At 44.6% G+C, this 19,144-nt stretch overlaps 1 protein-coding gene across 8 annotated transcripts in view; it reads left to right on the top strand.

Moving 5' to 3' along the window:
- Nucleotides 1–1,568: 1,568 nt before the first annotated feature.
- CDKL1 (cyclin dependent kinase like 1) overlaps nucleotides 1,569–19,144 on the top strand; it is a 50,706-nt gene continuing 33,130 nt past the window's right edge. For 5 of the 8 annotated variants that reach the window (XR_004137360.2, XM_064485941.1, XM_064485940.1 and 2 more), the window contains exons 1-2: nucleotides 1,574–1,670; nucleotides 2,314–2,608. Coding sequence is in view for 7 of the 8 variants with exons in the window: in XM_064485941.1 (XP_064342011.1) it covers nucleotides 2,441–2,608 (168 nt within the window). In the remaining variant the exon portion in view is untranslated. Of the gene's footprint in view, nucleotides 1,671–1,713; nucleotides 1,754–1,983; nucleotides 2,122–2,313; nucleotides 2,609–19,144 lie in introns of those variants that run through there. The other 3 variants (XM_064485937.1, XM_064485939.1, XM_064485938.1) reach the window with 3 other exon arrangements.

Raw genomic sequence — 19,144 nt, 5'->3', positions numbered from 1 at the left:
AATTAGCATATGAAAAACTGCTCAATGTTAGTCAATTGCAAATTAAACCCACAAGCAACCACTTACCCACGTTTTAGAGTGGCTGAATCAAAAGAACTGAAATACCAAGGGATGGCAAAGATGTAGAGTCATTGGAACATTGCTGGCTGGAATGTAAAATGGTACAATAACTTTGGAAAACATTTTGGCAATTACTTACAACATATACTTAACGTATGACCCAGCAATACTCCTCCTAAGTATTATTTTCCCAAGAGAAATGAAAATAGTATGTTCACACAAAAGACCACGCATGAATGTTTATAGTGGCTTGGTTTATAATCACCAAAACTGGAAACATGTTAAATGTCCTTTAACTGGGAATGGATAAACAGTGGTTTATCCGTACAATGGAACACTCCTCAGTAATAAAAAGGAGTAACTACTGATAAACACAGGGATTGAATCTCAACTATATTATGTTAAATGAAAGCTTAGCTTCAAAAAGTTACATAACATGTAATTCCATTTACATGACATTCTGGAAGAGGCAAAGCTATAGAGACAGAAAACACATCAGTGGTTGCCATTTGCATACAATTTCTAAGAGGTTCACAGACCACCACTAGGCCATCCCTGGCCCCATCTGTATGCCACTCCATTTTCAAGGCAGCCACCAATCCCTCTCCTCCCAGCTCCAGCTTCTTCCTGAATGGTATTCAGATTTATGTTTAATGGCATTCTGCTTGGCACCGGATTGGTCCCTGTTTCATAGACAGTATGCTAATTTTCTCTCTTCAGGTACTGCTTCCAGGGCAAACACCCATCCCGATGCTGGGCATTTGGAATGGGATAGATGGTAAAGTACTGAGGTAATACATCCAGTGTCAAATTGCCTATTTTCATAATTCCCACATCCATTAACTTTCCACCATTTCAAGTAGGAGCCAGTTGGGAGAAGGATGGAAATAAGGAACATAAAACAAGGCAGGCTCTGTAATCCTCCATCTCCCACATTATAAGGCCCAGTTAGAGTGGAAGTCAATGATCAAGGACCCTCGCCCCGCTGCCACTCCCAAGCTAGAGGGGGAAAGTGCTGACTTGAACAGATTTCAGTCATAGTACCGTCCTCTTCCTCTTTTCCTCTCTCCCCTTCTCTCATTTGTTCATCGTCCATTCAGTCATTTATTGTCTGCTACAGCATTGATGAGGACAGACACAGAAACTGCCCTCAAGGCGTTTACAGTTTTGCGGGAAATACAGGGGAGTAATCACAGTTATTAACACGGTGTGGTACTGGCTCGGTGGGGGTGGGGTGGGGATGAGGGTGGGGTGGGGTGGGGGTCGCTTAGCGCAGGCGTCTTCCCGGCGGACTCTGCCAGAGCTGCGTTTTTCACTACTTGCAGGAGTTTGCAGTCGTGCAGGCCTCCTCTCCCGGCAGAGGAACGTGCAGAGACCCTCGCCCACTGTCGGAACAGCTCCTCCCGGGCCCCGAGGGCCGCCCGCCCGGGCCCTTCCCCGCAGCAAGGACGGCGGTCTGTCCCGGAGGGAGGCCGGGACGCGGCGGCCCCGCCCAGGCCGGTCTGGGGCGGGGGCCGGTTCCCATAGGGATCGCGGGCCGGCTGGCGGCGACCGAGCGGCACGAGAGCCGGCGAGGCGCGAGCGAGGTCAGGCCCGGCAGCCGCGGCGCCGTGAGTCCTGGGCGAGGAGAGAGGCGCGGGCCGGGCCTCCACGTGGCGCTGCTCGAGGATGCGCGGCGCGGGCCCGGGCGCGGGTGGGAAGCCGCGGCGGCGCTGCCGGGTCTCCTTGTGGCGGCTGCGCGGCGGCGGCGGCGGCGGCGGGGCGGGGGAGGGGGCCCCGCGGGGCCGGCGGCGGGACGGCGCGGCCCTGCTCCCCGCCGAGCTCCGGGTCCGCTCGGGAGGCGCCGGGCGTCCGGGCGCGGGGCACCTGGCAGGCCGGGCTCTCCCCTCCCGCCCCGGGCTCGCCGCCGCCCCCGCGGGGAGCCGGGCGGTGTCTTCTTGCTGAAGGGAAACGAGACCCGATATTAGAACCGGGGAAGCCCTTAACCTTCCCGGTCTTCCAGCCAGCTCATGTGTCTTAGATCGGATGAGCTGAACATTAAAAAGATAGTCTTACAACTCGGTTCGTTTTAGGATGACAGGTTACATTTTAACTTGCACGGTGTATAACAGACGATTAAACTTGGGTTACCGAAGGCAGCTAACTCTAAAATCTAGGCTGTCATCCCTGATCGCGTGGCCGCTGCCGAGGGGCGAGGCTTTAAGGGAATGGGTCTGTTAGTAATTCTTTACAAGTGCCATTGTTCTGTTCTAGGTCCTAGGTCCTTGACAAAGACCCATAGTTGAGCGGGGCTCTGGTGCAGTCTGGTCCTGCCAAGATTTAATCAGCGACATTTTCAAACTATGTGAAGACCTATTTTAAGAAGATTTATTCTTCTGTGATGGAGAAGTATGAAAAAATTGGGAAAATCGGCGAAGGATCCTATGGAGTTGTTTTCAAATGCAGAAACAGGGACACGGGTCAGATTGTGGCCATCAAGAGGTTTCTGGAATCAGAAGATGATCCTGTCATAAGGAAAATCGCCCTTCGAGAAATCCGCATGCTCAAGGTAATGAATTCTTTCAGGGACTGAAAAAATGAAACTGGGTCGTGTTATGTTAAATAAATGCCTTGAGATGTGGTTACATCTCTTTCTTTCATGGACTTTTGTCCTCAGTGACACAAATAGGATGTCTGTGCACAAGTCACCAATTATATAATGAGTTAGAAAGCGGAGCCCCAAGTGCGGGGAAATGTATTCACTTTCAGAGATGCTGTGAGGTATTTTGTTTTTCTTCCCAGTGGCTGCTTTTCCATGTCACCTGTAGATCTGGTTCTTCAGGAGCCATCAACTTTGCTAGTACAGTAACTTCCCACAACTCAAGTCTGCTAGCATTCATGACTTTTAAGCTTCTAGGCTATCTGCTAATAACACTCTCAGTCTGCGAAGAGAATTAATCATTCATCTGTTTTCAGACTGTTGGGAAGCTGACAGGTTTTCTTCTCACATTTAGCTACTGCTGAGCATCACAATGTCTTGTCTCTAGACTGATTTTTCTTAAAGAAGTGAAATGATCGTTTTAAAAATGTTCTCTAGTTAATTCTAGGAGGCCATATCAGAGGTAAGGGGAAAGTTGTTTATTAGAAGCTGAAAGTATTTTTTTCCTGTCATGGAAATGAAGAAGGAAAGTATTTTTCCTTCTTTTCTTAATTTCTGTAAGTATGAAACCCAAATCCTACCCTACGTAGAATGCGACATGTAATGAACACAGTGGGATTAACTTTCACAGTTCAGGTTGGTTTGAAACAGTGAGGGCCCCTGGGTTCTGACGTGTATAACTGCCTATACAAGGAAAGAGCAACCTCGTGGGAGAGGAGTGGAACATCCAGGGGATTTTTCTCTCACCTTTGCTTCTCCGTTTTCTCCAGGCCTCTCCAAGTCTCCTTTCCCCCATGAATCTAGTGCATGGGGTTATTGCGATAAGGGCCCTGAGTGGGATGTAGTGGGCTTTGGATAAATTCTAATGAGTGGGTAATAGGAAAACGTTCTGTTTTTGGGTTTAGGACATTTTTTTCCTAGCAGGATGTTGTCAGTTCTGGGAAGGCCCCTTCCAAAGCCCCAGTGAAGTGCTCCCTGACGAAGGAGCGAGACCAGCAGTGTTTGCCATCCCACTGCCTGGGTGTCCCGCCCTTCCCCCTCCACGCAGGGACAGGGTCTCACCCTTTCTCTGGGGCTTGTGGGCGTTTTTCACTTTCTCAGGCCTTCCATAGAGAAGGTGAGAATTGTATTTTGAAGGGTCCGTTTACTCCAAAGGAAAGACAGTCTGTTTCTAGTGGAGAGAGACTCTTTTTCCTATTCTGAAGGTCACCTGTGAGTGCCTCTCTGAAACCTCTCACTATTCTTTAGCAATACTGTGTTTACAAGGTTAGTCCCTGAATTAATTCACTTCCTTCAGGATGGGGACCTTGCTTCTGTATCAACCGCTTGGCATATAATACGTCTCCAATAAATGTTATTGTTGGATTGAAAAAAAGATGTTAACAAAATAAGCTCTTAGGAAGGGTAGGTGTTGCCACTAAGTTAGGAAGTCAGATGTGGTCTCTTGAATAGCTGAACATTGATGTCCCCTGAAGGATAGAGTTGTGTGCACAGGAGCCTGGTTTCAAAGCTCACAGCAAACCATCCCCCAAAATCAAGTGCACAGCTGTAGACTCCCCTGATCCATATGAGGTGATGGGGCTAGATTATGGGTCGAGCCTGTCCCTTCAAAGCCCTGACTTTTCGAATTCTGCAATATTTCTGACACATAATGGATGCTTAAATATTTGCTGAATAAATGAATTGAGGGTTTGTTCAATGAAATCATGTTTTCTCCATTTTTCTATTCAGTAAATATTTGGGGGGGGCCCCTTGTGCCTAAAACAATGTTTATACAAAGTTGTACATCCTGTCTTTCAGACGTTTAACTGGTGGAAGATGAATTTCCCTACAGCTCTCACTCCCGACAGACTGGTTCCCAAAGGGCACAGCCTGTGTCATTCACCTTGTGGCCCCATGCTAGGCACAAACCCTCTAGATAAAGTGTTTAGAGGCATGCTTGAACTAGACTTTGAAATGTTTGGGGAGACACGGAATGAGAGATAAGGCATTCAGAGCAGACAGTCTCTCCTAAGAAGAGGTACGTAAGTGGAAAGCAATATATTGAGAGAACACAGGTAATAAACCCAAAGTCATAGCCAGGATGCCTGCTGGTTGCTGACAGGAAGGGAGAAGAGAGAAGAAAAGGAAGCCAGCATCCAGAGGAGGGGATGTGAGGAATTTCCTGGAATACAGGTGTGGCCCTGGGATAAATGATGGTTAGCACATACCTGCATCTTGGTCCCAGGTGGCCTTTGGTGTTTAGAGCTTGCCCCTACAGGACATGTTATCCCTGAGAACAGGAAACTGGTGAGGTCTAGGCTGGTGTTTTAGGGTCCCATCTGAGCTGCATCCAAGCAGAGCTCCAGAGCCCGTGGAAGGCAATACTAAACTGGGAGCCAGGTGTGGTTCTGTGGGCCCAGGTTCAAGGGCTCAGGGGCTCAGTGAGTGTGAGTTGCTAGGGTTTCCTTCCCCACCCCTTGCAGAACTCGGGCTGTTAATGACCCCTGCTAAGGTCAGGAACTAGGCAGACTGAGGCTGAAGGTACCTCAGTGACCTTAGCAGGTGAGAACAGGCAGGGGCTGACCCCCAGACCACTCCTATTATGATAAGAAAAGCAAGAAGGGTAGATTAGGACCAGATGTAGAAGACTTCCACTGCCAGGCCTAGGAGTTTGGCTTTCTCCTGAAAAGAGGGAAGCCAGCCAAAATGTTTTTATTAGAAAGTTGTCACTTGTAGATTTTTGAATTTCCTGGACCAATAAAATTAAAAAAAAAAAATTTTTTTTTTTACAGATTGGGTGGTTAGCATTTTAAAAAACCAATTTGTCACCATCACTTCATAAAAGAAGGGTGTTTCAATATTTTTTTAAAAACTAGGAAAGACACAATTTTAGGAGAAAAGCACAGTCTTCCTGAGAGTAGTTGACAACTAAAAACATCTGTGTGTGTGTGTGTGTGTGTGTGTGTGTGTATACATTCTCTGGGTGTGTGTGTGTGTGTGTGTGTGTGATATCAATGCCCTTATTTTTCTCATTTCACTGTCCCTTGATGAAAATGGAGATACTTGTTTTCTGCAGTCTCATTCTCATGAAAGTTAATACTGTATCTGGAAACAGCAGGACTCCCCAGATCAGATGATGTCCCAGTTATAGGATCTATATCTGATACAATGAAATACTAATACTACAAAAGAACTGAATGGTCCCTTGGATTTTATATTATAATAGAATTTGGCCTGTACCTATCCTCAGAGAATTCCTTGTGTGTATGTTTGTTTTGTTCTTTGCTTTTTGTTTTAAATTGAAAGATAGTTGATTTATAATGTTGTGTTAGTTTAAAACCATTTATTTAACAATTTAAAGCAACTGCTAATAGTTGCTATTGGACTGTTAAAAATTATAGTTGTTTCCATTAAGCAGATAAGGTCATGGGAGTGAATTGTCCAGTAGTCAACTGCATAATTGTCAAGGCAGCACATCTACAGTGTTTACCACTCTTGATGTGAAAGTATACGTGAAGATGTGACTGTACATCAGTAAATGCTTTTGAAGATGATTATTATTACCAAAAAGCATTTTTTTCTGAAAATTTAAAATACTTTTCAAACAGCATTATTTCTTGCCATTTTGGGGGGAAAGAGAAGTGTGACACATTTTTATGAGACCAGTTCAGTATTTGTACTAATAAACTGCTTCCTAAGTTAAATATAATTCACTCTTCACCAAGAGGTCCTGCTGCAGTCAACCGTTTAATGTTTTAATTTTGAATCTTATTTTTTCCAGTGTACAGAATTAGACTTTTAGAAAAATAAACAGTTGCCCCAGTTAAAATTAGTCAGTTCATACTCGACTCTAAGAACAAATTAAGTACCATTCTAGTGACAGTAATAAAATTATACTGCAGTACCAGAGCTCGAAGCACCCATCCTGCTCTTTCTCAGACTCACTTTCCATTGTGGCAAAGAACAAGAAGGAAGTAACTTCAGTCGGTGTTTTTGATGAGACACCTGTGTGCGAGATAGTTGACATGTGTTCTTCATTTGGCAAGTTTTTACAGAACTCCTGCCGTGTACCAGGCACTGTCCTTGGCTCCTGTCCTCACAAATAAGTAGAGACTAACAGTAAACAAATGATTATACATCAAGTGGTGAAATATGAAGCGGGGTAAAAGGGTAGAAGGTGATGGAGGGGCTTGGTTTTTTATGTAGTGTCATTAGGAAAAGCCCTTCTGATGAATGAGTTTTGGAGACCAGAGGAAACACGGAAGGGTGACTCCTGCAGCTACTCAGGGGGAAAGCATTCTGGGTAGAGGGAATAGTAAGACAGAGGCCCCAAGGCAAGATTACACGATGTGTTCTAGGGGCGTTCTGGTGTTTTTCTAGAGGAGCAAAGAGATGAGCGCATCTCGAGCAGAGTAAGCGAGGCTGAGAGTCATAGGAGATGAATTCAGAGAGACAAGGATGTCAGACCTGAGGGCTTTGTGGGCTATGGTAGGGGCTGTGGGTTTTACTTTGAATGAGATGGGAGCCATCAGATGGTTTTGAGCAGAGGGACGCCTGGGCATGACTTACATTCTAAGAGGACTCCTCTAACTGCTGGTTGCTCCAGCTCCACGGACAGGAAGATCCTTTAGAAGGCTGTTGGTGTGATCCATGTGTGATGTGATGGGATGTGGGTCAGAGTGGCAGCGGTGGAGGTGGTCAGATTCAAGATTTATTCTGAGAGAAGAGCACATAGGAATCTGATGTTTGGATGAGGAATCAAGAACAACCCCAAAGTTCTCGACTTGAATAGCTGGAAGAACGAAGAGATGATTGACTGTGACAGGGAGACCCGGGTGCAGATCCAGGGGAAAGGAAGTCAAGAATTTTGCTTTGGATATGTTATGTTTGAGGTGCAAATCCAAGGAGACTGTCAAGTGGACAATGGGATGCACAAGTCGGGCATTCAAGGAGAAGTCCAGGTTGGAGATGTGAAGTGGGGAGATAGCAGCATATGGCATGTAAAGCCATGAGGTTTAGATACCCCCAGCATGCTATCACTGTGGGGGAGAGACCTCAGCACCTGGAGGTCGGGAAGCTGGGGGACCAGTGAAGGAGGCCAGAGGAGGTGATCTCGAGGCAGGCAAATCCCAAGAGCAATGTTCTTAAAAGCTGAGTCAAGAAAATGTTTTAATAATGAGGGGGATGGCCAGTGGTGTCAAAGGTTACCACTAGTACAGACTTACTGTTGGCTTTGAAAACATGAGAATCATTTGAGATCCTGACAAGAGCTGTTTGGGTAGAGCGGTAGGAATGAAAGCTTTATCAGAGGATGCAGGAGAGGGTGAGAAGAGCAAAATGCAGACAGTGACAGAGGCAACTCTTTTGAGGTGTTTTATTATAAAAGGGAGCAAAGAAATGGGGCAGTATGTGCCTAGAAGGATGTGGTGTTGAGAGTTTTTGAAGTTGTTGTTTTTAATATGGGAGAAATTCACATGCTAGTGGAAGGAGAGAGTTCCTGGTGCTGGGACTTTGAGTGACTAACATGGACCATGACCAAAAATAGCTATTATAGGATAATAAAAGGCCAGTTCATGGACCAGCTAGGAGATTAGACTGCCTTTTCTTCTATTTGGAACGTTGCTAGGTTCTTTCCATATATTGTCCTTAATCTTTTTGGAGCAGGACCCACAGCTGTCTTAAAGCTATTGGCATAGAACTTCTTGCACCAGGGTGTATCGCATCTGATTTGCATATGACCCATGAACCCTTCAGGAAAGAATTCAACCGCTTTCCATAACTAGGGTTCAAGCATATAAAGATATTCTGGATAGGAGGTGGGATGGTGACATGACAGAAGCCAGGTTACAGAGAGAGACAAAGTCCCTGAAAGGAAATCCCCTTAAATCAAGAAGTCTGGCGTCACAGACCCATGTTGGGAAGTGGGCGCTGTTTCTGCATAAAGTAGGTGGCTGTACTTGAACCCAATCCAGCCCCTCTGGGGAATATCTGTGTGTCCAGCAAGAAAAGAACTGTGTGGCTCAAAACAAACATGAGCCAACCAACCCGGAATAATTGTATTACTAAGGTCTCAAGCCTCTGTGCTGCTGGACCTTGTCTCTTTGGGATGCAAGTGGTAGAATTATTGGAAGAGGAACCAAGGAATTCCAGCCAGCAGCTATGAGGTGCCTGGGCAGACGATGGGCAGTGTGGCAGGTGGTACAGGGGCCTTAGAGTAGACCAGACCAACATCGGTCAAGGCTGTGACTATCTCCCTCCAGAAGATGAGAAAAGCAAGAGCAACAACAAGGGGAAGGAATTCTGTTGCCGTTTGGTAACCCTGTGGTCTTGGGTGCAGTGCCAAGGATCGTTACTAGGCTGCAAAACTACACTTGTAACAACCTTAGAAGGTGGGTATTGTTATCGGGTTTACAAACGGATTTACAATGATTAATGATTTGCTGTGGCCTCCTGGTTAGTAAGCTGGGATGCAGACACAGTTCTGTCTGTCCCCACATCCATGCCCTGCTGCTCCCACACGTCAGAACCATCATGTTACACCAAACGCTGTACTCTTAAGTCCCCCAGTGACTGCTCCTCGGGGTGTATCCTGCCCTTGCCTCTGGCAGGGCCTGAGACTCGTGGCTTTCATGGAAGCCTGGGATTCTTGCTGGAATAGCAGTTCTTTCCAGTTCTTATTCCATAACCCTGGAGATTATTTTAGTAGGCAGAAAGTTATGGTTTGCTATCAACAAAGTTGAGCATGGGGGAAAATGTCCATTTAAAACTTTACTGTAAACATTACAATAAAGTTCATGCATTCTTAATGAGAACAGTGTCACCCCACAAGAGGATAAATATTGGCTCTTGGCAGTTGGGGGGGTCCTAACTTTTTCATTGTATAAAGCACAGATATGCATACAGTACATACAGAAATGCACTGTATATTTGTGGAATTAACATTTCATTGGGAGATGACTAGGAAAAGTTGTGTAGAAAGACTCCTTTGGGTGACAAATACAAAAAAAAAGGTCTACGGGGTATGGGAAAGTGAGGATGTTGAGTGTGTCCTGTGTCAGAAACACACTGTACTTGACTGTAATTAATCATGAACAGCAACCTACCAAGTGTTCAGAGTGTTCCCTGTTTTGCTCAGTAACTCCCAGTAAGGCGGTGGGCTGTGTGACTGCACAGGGACAGGCGCCACAGTTGGGAACTGCAGTTTCTGCTCGGTGTCAAAGCCGTGGGGTGACTTTGCAAGCTCCAGTGCCTCTTGGAGCCCCGCCCACCTGGTCACTGTGATGTATGTCTCTGTTTGGCATTGCTGCGCTGACTTACTACCGAGGGGAGCAGAGTGTTCTTGGGACAGATATCTAACAGAGGTCAAGCAGCCTTCAGGGTGCAAGGGCAGGAAAGTTGAGGGGCAAAGAGAGCAGTGGCAAAGGAGAGAGAAAGGCACAGGTGGGGACGCAGAAGGGTGGGGCTAAAACATGAATGCTGGTACCAAGGGGAGGTGTGGTAGGTGAAGACTTCACAGGGTCTCCCCTGTTTTGAAATATCAGATCAGAAACACTGCTGGGCAAATTACCATCCTGGTGACGGTGACATGCTGTGGGAAGGACTGTCAAGGTTCCTTGTTTTTCAAAGCACTGAGTGCTGAATCCCATGTGTTCTTGTGCCAGGTCCCATTCCATGGAATGCTAAACACCATGTCAGTGCTCCCTCGCACAAGGATCTAATCAGAGTGGTCATACTTTCTAAAGGCTTCTGCTCCCGCAATATTGGTTGAAGGAATAATGCCCCAATATTCATTGAATAGTACTTCCCAACTCAGTAAAAGTCTAAATGGGAAATCCTGTGACATCTTTAAGAATCTAGTCCTGCTGTTGCTAATCGGTGCCGTTTTAGGTCCCTTCTCTTCATATTGCTTAGTTGGCTTATTGAAATGGATTAGTAACATACTTCTGTTAATTGTTTTAACCATGCTCAGCATTCTCTGTTATGGTATATAGGAGATTACAAACTTAGATGTCTGTGGGGTATTGCACGGGTAACATGAACAAGTGATGCAGGCTGAATGCAAGACAAGATGGAGCAGTGGGGACTAGGGAAGACGAGACTGTCTCAATGGCCACTGCTCAGCTCACAGGCTGCAAGCCCGGGGAGCTAGACTTCTCAGAGTCTTATTTTTAAAAGCCAGAAATCAGAATTTTATATCAATCTCCTGGGTTTTCCTCCCACAACTCTTGTTTTGAAAAAATTTGAAAATATAGATAAGAGGAAAGAATAATATAATGACTACCCACATTTTTTTTTGTTGGAGGTACTAGGGATTGAACCCAAGATCTCGTGCATGCTAAGCATGCGCTCTACCACTGAGCTATACCCACCCCTCTACTTGCATATCTTTAACTAGATTCATTAATCGTTACAATTGTTTCCTTTCTTGTCTCTCTGTCTCTGTCACACACACACATATACTTTTTTGGCTGACGCACATACATCTTTCCTAAGCATGCAGCGTGATTCTCCTAGAACAAAGAAATTTTTCTGTGTAACCACAGAATGATTTCCACATTCAAGAAATTTATCATTGACTCAATACTATTATCTAATATACAGTCTGTGCTCAAATTTCTAACATTGTCCCAATAATACATATATAATGTATTTATTATATATATGTATTTTTTGGCCAGGATCTAATCAGTGAGTATACACTGCATTTAATTGCCATGTCTCTTTAGTCTCCTTTAACTTAAAACGTTTCTCTAACTTTTTAATTCTTTGTTTGGTCTTTCATGGTACAGGCATTTTTGAAGCGCCCAGGTCAGTTGTTTTGCAGAGTGTGCCTCAGCATGAGTCCGACTGTTTCCACATGCTTTGATGTAGGGTAGATGTTGTTAGGAAGCACACACATGGGTGAGGCTGTGTCCCTCACACTGCTTCTCATCAGGAAGTGCATCATGTCAGTTTGTCCCATAATCGGTGCTCTCAGCTTAAATCTCTTGGTCAAGATGGGTCTGTCATGTTTCTCAATTGTAAGGAAATATTTTCCCCTTTATAATTAATAAGTAGTTTGTGGGGTGACTCTTTGAATCTGTGTGACTACCTTGTCCCCTAACAGCGGTCACTCAGTGATCCTTGCCTAAATCAATTATAATGAGTTATTGTAAAATGATGATTTTTCACCAATTCTTTCTACATTCGTTAGTTACAGTTTTTCTGTAAAAAAGAGCTTTTTTCACCCACCCATCCCCTGCCCCTTATACACACACTTTTTAGTATCACTGTGAATTCTGGATTTTAAAAAATTCAGCATGTTACAAACCATCACTGTCATTCTTTTTGAATCTCAGATTGTCACGCATTTGGCCGCTTGGGGCTCCTGGGACTCAGCTCTTTGTCTGACGGATGCCTGTCATTCCTAGTGTACTTCTTGTCTGTGGGGTGTGACAGAATGTTCCAGGGGCATCCTGCCCCAGCTCTAGAATCAGCCATTTCTCCAAGGAGGCCCGATTCCTTTTAGTGAGAATGGAATGTGACTTTAAAATGTTGACATATAATTTAAAAAAAGATTAAACACCATTCAGCCCAAACAAAACACATCTGCAGACATGTTTGGCCTTCAGGCTCAGTTTGGGACCCTTGGATTTTACAGCTTTCATCACATGCGGATGTTCTCACTAGAGGCTGACAGATCCGACCCCTCCAAGTTCATGGCTAATGTATGTAGATGTTGGGAGTTTATGGAAACTGGTTGTCAGTGGCATGGAAGACAAAGCCGAGCATTCCCTTGTCCACAGTGATGGAAACCAAACAAACCTCCTTATCATCCTCTCTCCGTATTTGTTCAACAAGTGGAGACCTGTTTGATTTTATTTTTGCAAGATAACACACTAACTGCAAATAGTAACAGACTGTTTTATTTTCTCATTAGATTTTTTTGACTTAACTCACAGTGTGTTTATCTAGAAAGATTGTGTTCCTGCCAGGTTGTGAGCACCTAAGTGATAAAGCTGCCACGAGCGTACTTCAGGAACAAAAGAAGCAGAAATCAACAAGCTGGCTCGTTACCTCTGTAAAGATACCGAGTTTGCAGGGAGATTAAGCACATACCAACTATCCGGCAGAGCCCTAAACTCTTCCACACAGCCTGCCACACACCTCGCTCTAGAAAGTAAAGTATCATAGAGCAGGAGGAGGCTGAATAAGGGATTTTCTAGTGGACACTGACAAGAAATATAATTATACCATTGCTTTTTTGCCACTTATTTTTATTTCCAGCAAAAAAAAAAATAGTAGACAATTATGTTACATATGGTTATTATCAAACAGTCAAACCACACTGGAAAATAGTACTTTTTGTGTGGAATGGAAAATGTTTTTAATGGGCTAGGCTTGTGCCTTTCACTTTAAATCGTTTTAATGTTTTTAATTCACCTTTTTACTTGGCAGGATTGATGTTTTAGGCCACAGATTTGCTTTCAACAAGGCATGTTTTCTTGCTAACTGTTAATCTTCTTTATTACTTATTAACTTTAAGAGCACTGTAGTAAAAGTGCTTTGGGGTAAAATTGTCCGGTTGAAAATCTTTGAACCCCATTTCTCTTTTTGTTAGAATAATGAAAGGTGAGTTTCTAAACCAACTGACACTATCAACTGTACATAAAAACCAAGCAGATAACTTGTCTATAACTGTCAGTATATTGCTGCATGAGTTCTTGGCCGTGTCATGGTTAATTGACATTTTGCTTACGTTTGTACTACCGCTTCCTTCCTAGTACTTTTCAAAAATTTTATTAGTCAGTAAAGCAGATTGAGCACCTGCTGTTCACATCCTTAGCCTGTGCTGGGCCTTGAGAGGAATGCAGGCGACATCTGAGCCCAGGTCTCTGGCCAGAGGACCAGCCTGGCGAGTTCTGTTCCATCCCTGTTGTCTGCAGCAAACCTCAAATAGGTAAACCTCAGGCCCCCCTCCACCTTTCCACCTGTGATTCCGGCTTTTTCAATACTCCTCCCCTCCATACGTCACCTCCTTTCCTTCTCTAGCCTTCTCCACAATGAAGCCATTAGCTAGGGTGTCTGCCACGGGGCTCTTGGCATTTGGAGGAAACGTGGAAACAAGGCAGCTTTCCTTTACCAAAAGAGAGTGTTAATGATTCCTAGCAAACACCATGAGGGGTGTGGAATATTTTCCTCTAGACTGGAAATGGTAATAAAAATTAAATGGCTTTTTAAAATCATGAAAATGGCTTTTCCACCCCACAAATTTGATATATTAACTGGCTTTCTGAAACTAACTTCAAAATATTTGTGTTGGCTTTACAGTATAGTGAAGAGACTTAAAATCATTTAAAACCATTTGCATGATACAGTGATATATGCTTATGTAAGAAAACAAAACGGAAGGCACAGAGAATGTGAAGTGGAAAGAAACCTGCCTTGCCCCCCACTCTCCATTCACCCCCCCAAACAACCTCAGTCTCTCGTGTGTCAGTCCAGAGGGTTCCTGTGCTTATACAAGGACACATATTTCCTTTTAAAAAACAGATAAAAAAGCTGTCATGTTATGTGTACTATTCTGTAATTTCCTTTTTACACTTAAGACAGTGGACCCTTGAACATCATGGGTTTGAACTGTGCATCCCATGTATAAGTTTGAATCCACTTAAACATGGCTTTTTTTCAATAAATATATTGGAAAAATTTTTGCAACAATTGATAAACTTGCAGATGAGCTACGTAACCTAGAAATATTGAAAAAATTAAGAAAAAATTAAGTGTGTCATGAATGCATAAAATATATGTAGCTGTTAGTCTGTCCATACATAAGGTGAGTGATATTTAATATAAAATTAATAATGTATTAATTTTCTTACTGTCTTATAACTTTGCTTTCAAAGAATTACATTACCGTACAGTATCCCTCTCTCTCCCATAATGGGAGAAACTGCATATCAGCCTATCATCACAAGTAAGTGTTTTTTTTAATGTAACAATGTTTCCAATACTGTATTATGAATATGACTGTAATACTATATGCCATAAACATTTTATACTGATTCATTCATTAGAATGTATGCTAGGCTACCTTGAAGCAATTCTATGGATTATGCAAGGGGACCCTTAGAACATTGCCCATGTGCCATGCCTCCCAGGGTTCTCTCCCACCCTCTGGCACACTTGTGTCTTAATTGGGCATTTAGAGTGCTTGTCATTTCCTGCCCCCCAGGAAGTCCGATTAGCTTGATGTCATCAATGCAGTGGACCAGCCTGATGTTCTGTGGAATGTCAAGATGATCAAGGTCCCTCCGGACTTTTTGTCACAGGGAACCTAGGCCTTGGGCAAGACGATGGATGTGAACTGCTGTCCAGCCCACAAATGTGAACTGATTTGATCCTCCTTACTGACAGGGATTGCAAGGAGTACACTCATGAGATCGGTAGTTCCATGCCAAGTGCCAGAGACTGTAGATCTGTCCCAGGAGAGAGACCATACCTGGCTCAGCAGCTGCACCTGGACCTACGATTTGGTTGAGTTCATAGTTATCTACCAGCTGAGCTGACTAGGGACATGATGGGGACCACCACTCCTGCATCCTCTCAATCTTTGATGGTGGTGCTAACCTCTTCAGTTACTCCTGGGATGCGATTTTGCCCCTGGGTTACTGTTTTGGCCAGAGTTGCATTGCGAGGGTGTGCAATTTCAGGGCTTCTGTTTGGCCCTTTCTGCCATATTGGCTCTCACTTCAAAGCTCATGGAACCCATGTATATCCATCCTAATCCTGTGCTTGGGAGTGGATGAAATAATCTCGAACATGGCTCCGTGGACCCATTAGGTCCACTGGGAGGCATTACTCTAACCTGGGGCCATGATAGCATTTTGAGTCCCCAGATATCAGTGCCACCTCAGACTTTGTAGCCACAGCCTTTGGAAGGTATGGGTATTTCCCTTTCCCCAGCTACTCTGGTGAGTGGCCACAGACCCCTTTGGGAAAGGATTGAGGAGTACTTGTAGTAGCATTGCAGGGTCCTTTGGCAAGGTGACTCAATCAACACCGCTTTGGTCTGCAAACTTGACTTAGATCTAGAAACTGGGTGAGGACTGCAGTTTTCCATTCTGACGGTTGATGTCAATCTTCTGCCTGCCATGCCTCCATTTCTTGAAGTCAAATTGCACACCTGCCAGGCGCCCTTCTGTTACACGTATAAGAACTCCATGGTGAGTTCCTATTTGTAATTTGTCCTCAGCACAGATTTCTGGGAGAAAAGGCATCTGGCCTCACTTCCCGTAATGGTCAAAATGTCTATTTTGCTGCTCTCAGCGCCTGGTCTCAGTCACTCTGGAATCCTATCACTCCCACTGGAACCAGAGAGCCTAATTCCATGGTAGCATCTCCAGCCTACAAATAACAAGCCTGTCCACCCAGCCTACTAAGGACAACCACCACCGAGCTCAAAGATGCCAGGGTTCTCCTTCCCTGTGCCTTCCTTACTGCTTTAGTGGAGGGAGGCTTCTGGCCTCCCATGGAAAGAAAATCCAGGCTTTGTAGTGTCACATAATAGGTCCACTCTAACATTTCCACCTCCTTGAGTTCCCAGACCCCTTCCTCAATATTCAGCCAAGGCCATTCCCGTATCTCCACCACATCTACTGAAAGCCCGAGCTTCAGAGAGCTGTACCAGCCACGTGTTAGAGACCGTCTCCGGGTGTCCCTGTCAGGAGTTAGTCCAACACCCTCAAGATTGCTGCTGTTACAGATGAGCCTGGTCCTGGCAGTTCTTTGAGTACAGTTCTTTCCGCCTGGAGCAAGAAGCACATTGCCCTGCTTGGGCACTGCTGTGACCTCATCCCAGGTGTCGGTCTGTGCGCCCCGGGAGGAGGCGGGGTTAGAACCTAGGCAGGATGTGCAGCATCTTCCTGAAAAGGCACCTGCCTCAGCGAGGTATTTCAGGGTCTCGGAGAGGAAGCATTTCACTTTGGCAAAAGGGCAGAAGTCACTTCTCCCAGCCCAGCGGGTTCAGGGAAATTTGAGAATTTAAGCTTTTCAGGCTCATCATCCTAAATGTCCCTATTCCAGACCCCAGGGTCCCTCTCTTTTCTCACCAGAGCCCTGACGTTGGCATAAGGGACCCGATGAGGTTGTACACTGTCTCGTTTGTATCTCTGCTGCTCTTACAGTCCTGAGCCCGGTTTTAGCGCAGTCTACCCTGTGTCTGCAGGAGAGAAATGTCTCTTTAAATACTGCCGCAGAGGCCTTCAGACTCCTAACCTGAACCTGTCGTTTTTCTCTCTTCTTTTTTTAGCAACACGGGTGTTAACTCATTCAATAGTCCCTGTAGTCACCATGGCCCCAGGCCACTCATGTGCCACTGCTGTTGCCTAAGTCAAACCTGCATGTCATTCAAAACCACCCCTGAAAAACAAAAACAAAAAACCCACCCCTGATGGAAGTCTTCATGATTGTGTGGCTGCAGCATCCCGGGGTGTTCTCTTGCCCCACTTACCACCAGCAGAGGGGTCCTTGTTGCCATCTGCCTGGTAAGATGAATCCAGTTCCAGAATCCCATTCTGAAGATCGGCTGGCTAGAGTCACTTCTGATACCAACTGTCTTAGCCTGTGTACCTCCCAGAGGGTGCAGTCAGGGACAGGGGGTTGTTAGTGGTTTATTTCAGGAAGTGAAATCAGGGAGGCATAGAGGGCAGGAGAGAGGGAAATAGGGAGAAACAGAAAGCCATGTGAGGGACAACAGGGACTCATCATGGGAGGTCTCGGAAGAACTAGAAGACCAGAGGAGCACTTTCCTACCACTTCCTGCCCTGCCGTTGGCCAAGGGAGTGTTAACTCTTGCAAGTTAGAATGGTCCCACCCACATCCCACCCCTCAGCATCCCAGAAGCCCTGGGCAGAAAGCAGGAGATGCAGGGTGCAGCTCAGGTGAGGGTCAAAGCTGGCGAAAGCTGCAGCGACAGTTAAATTAAAGATGGGCTGAAAGGACTGGAAGCAGACACAGGTGGTGACCAAAACCCTGCCTTCCTTGCTGTTCCACAAACTTTCCAGGCAGGATCCCACAGGAGAGCCTTTGGAATGGTAGTTCCTTCTGCAGGGAATGTTTTTCTGGACATCCTCTTGACCCTTGCTTTCTTCAGATCTTTTTCCATTTGTCGCCTTTTCAGTGAGGTGGTCTCTGATCGCCCTGCTTTCAGTTGCACCCTCATTGTGCTGCTGTGCCCTCTGCCTTCTTTCTTTCTCTAAGACTGACCACCATCAGCGTGCTCAAATATAAGCTGCCCGAGAGCAGAGATTTTTGTCCGCTTTGTTAAGTCTCGTAATCCTAGAGCTTAGAATGTCTGGCACAGAGTAGGGCTTAGTGTATGTTTTTGAATAATAATGTATGAAAAAGAATACATGAAAATAGAATTTTAAATTTATTTTTCATATATTTTCTATATTCACACATTTTAATAAAATTACTTGGTAGCTTCTATTTTCATGTATTTTTTTCTGTGTCTGTAGTCTGCTGGGCTGATGATGATGGTAGTGGTGGTGGTGGTGGTGGTGATTACAGGTGCTTTATTGGAAATTTAACCATCTCGGAAAGCAAGTTAACCCAACTGGCTTTTTCCCTTGGTGATTTTAAAACAGTTACAGCTCTGTATGAACATGAAAGCCATTTTATCTAGTTTAAAAAAAAATCCCTTTTGATTTCTGATTAGAATTGCATTATATCTACATATTATTTTTTAGAATTGACCTTTTTATGATATAAATTCTTCACGAGTATCATTTTATCAGGACCATACTTGTACTTCCAAAGTCCTTAAATGAGATAAAGGTGAAATTTAGAGCTTTCTTTCTGAATCAAAAGCAAAATTGGGTACTGTTGCCATGAACTCATATTGAGTTGCATGATTTAGTTGAGAGCATTCATCCCAGTGAGAAGGAAAGAATGAGAGGAAATATGAAAAACCTTGAGTTTTTTCTCTGTTTCTTATTTAGACAAGCTCTAAACCTTGCTGAGTCTCCAGCCCTTGAGAGTGTTATAATATGCTGATCTGGGAATCCTTGCAAAGTACCCAGGATTAATTATTACAAAGGAGGGGGACATCACCTTTCTCCACTCTGGGTGAATGTTAACTGATAAAAGATTCCTGCAAAGGTGTCTGTGTAACAGAGGCCAAGACTCAGGTTCAAAAATTGTAAAGGCTTGTGACAAACATTTTACCATGACAGTTCCCACTTTCTAAACTTTAATCCCTGTTCTTTTGTTATTTAGCCACAAACTTGTTGGAGAAGAAGAATGTTTTTAAAAGGAAAACAGGATATGATCATTAAGAAGTGGTCTGTTATTTTTCTCTAAAGCACAGGCAGTATAAATATCTGCCCTCCCCTTCCCCACACCATTCTCCCCACTAAGAACATAGACCAGAGAATCCTTGGCCCTTGGGGATAGGAGAGACCACAGATGTAATGGTCTGCA

The sequence above is a fragment of the Camelus dromedarius genome, chromosome 5 (genome assembly GCF_036321535.1).
Source record: "Camelus dromedarius isolate mCamDro1 chromosome 5, mCamDro1.pat, whole genome shotgun sequence".
Taxonomy (NCBI): Eukaryota; Metazoa; Chordata; class Mammalia; order Artiodactyla; family Camelidae; genus Camelus; species Camelus dromedarius.
The sequence above is the reverse complement of the archived record's forward strand: the minus strand, read 5'-3'. Positions and strand labels throughout refer to the sequence as shown.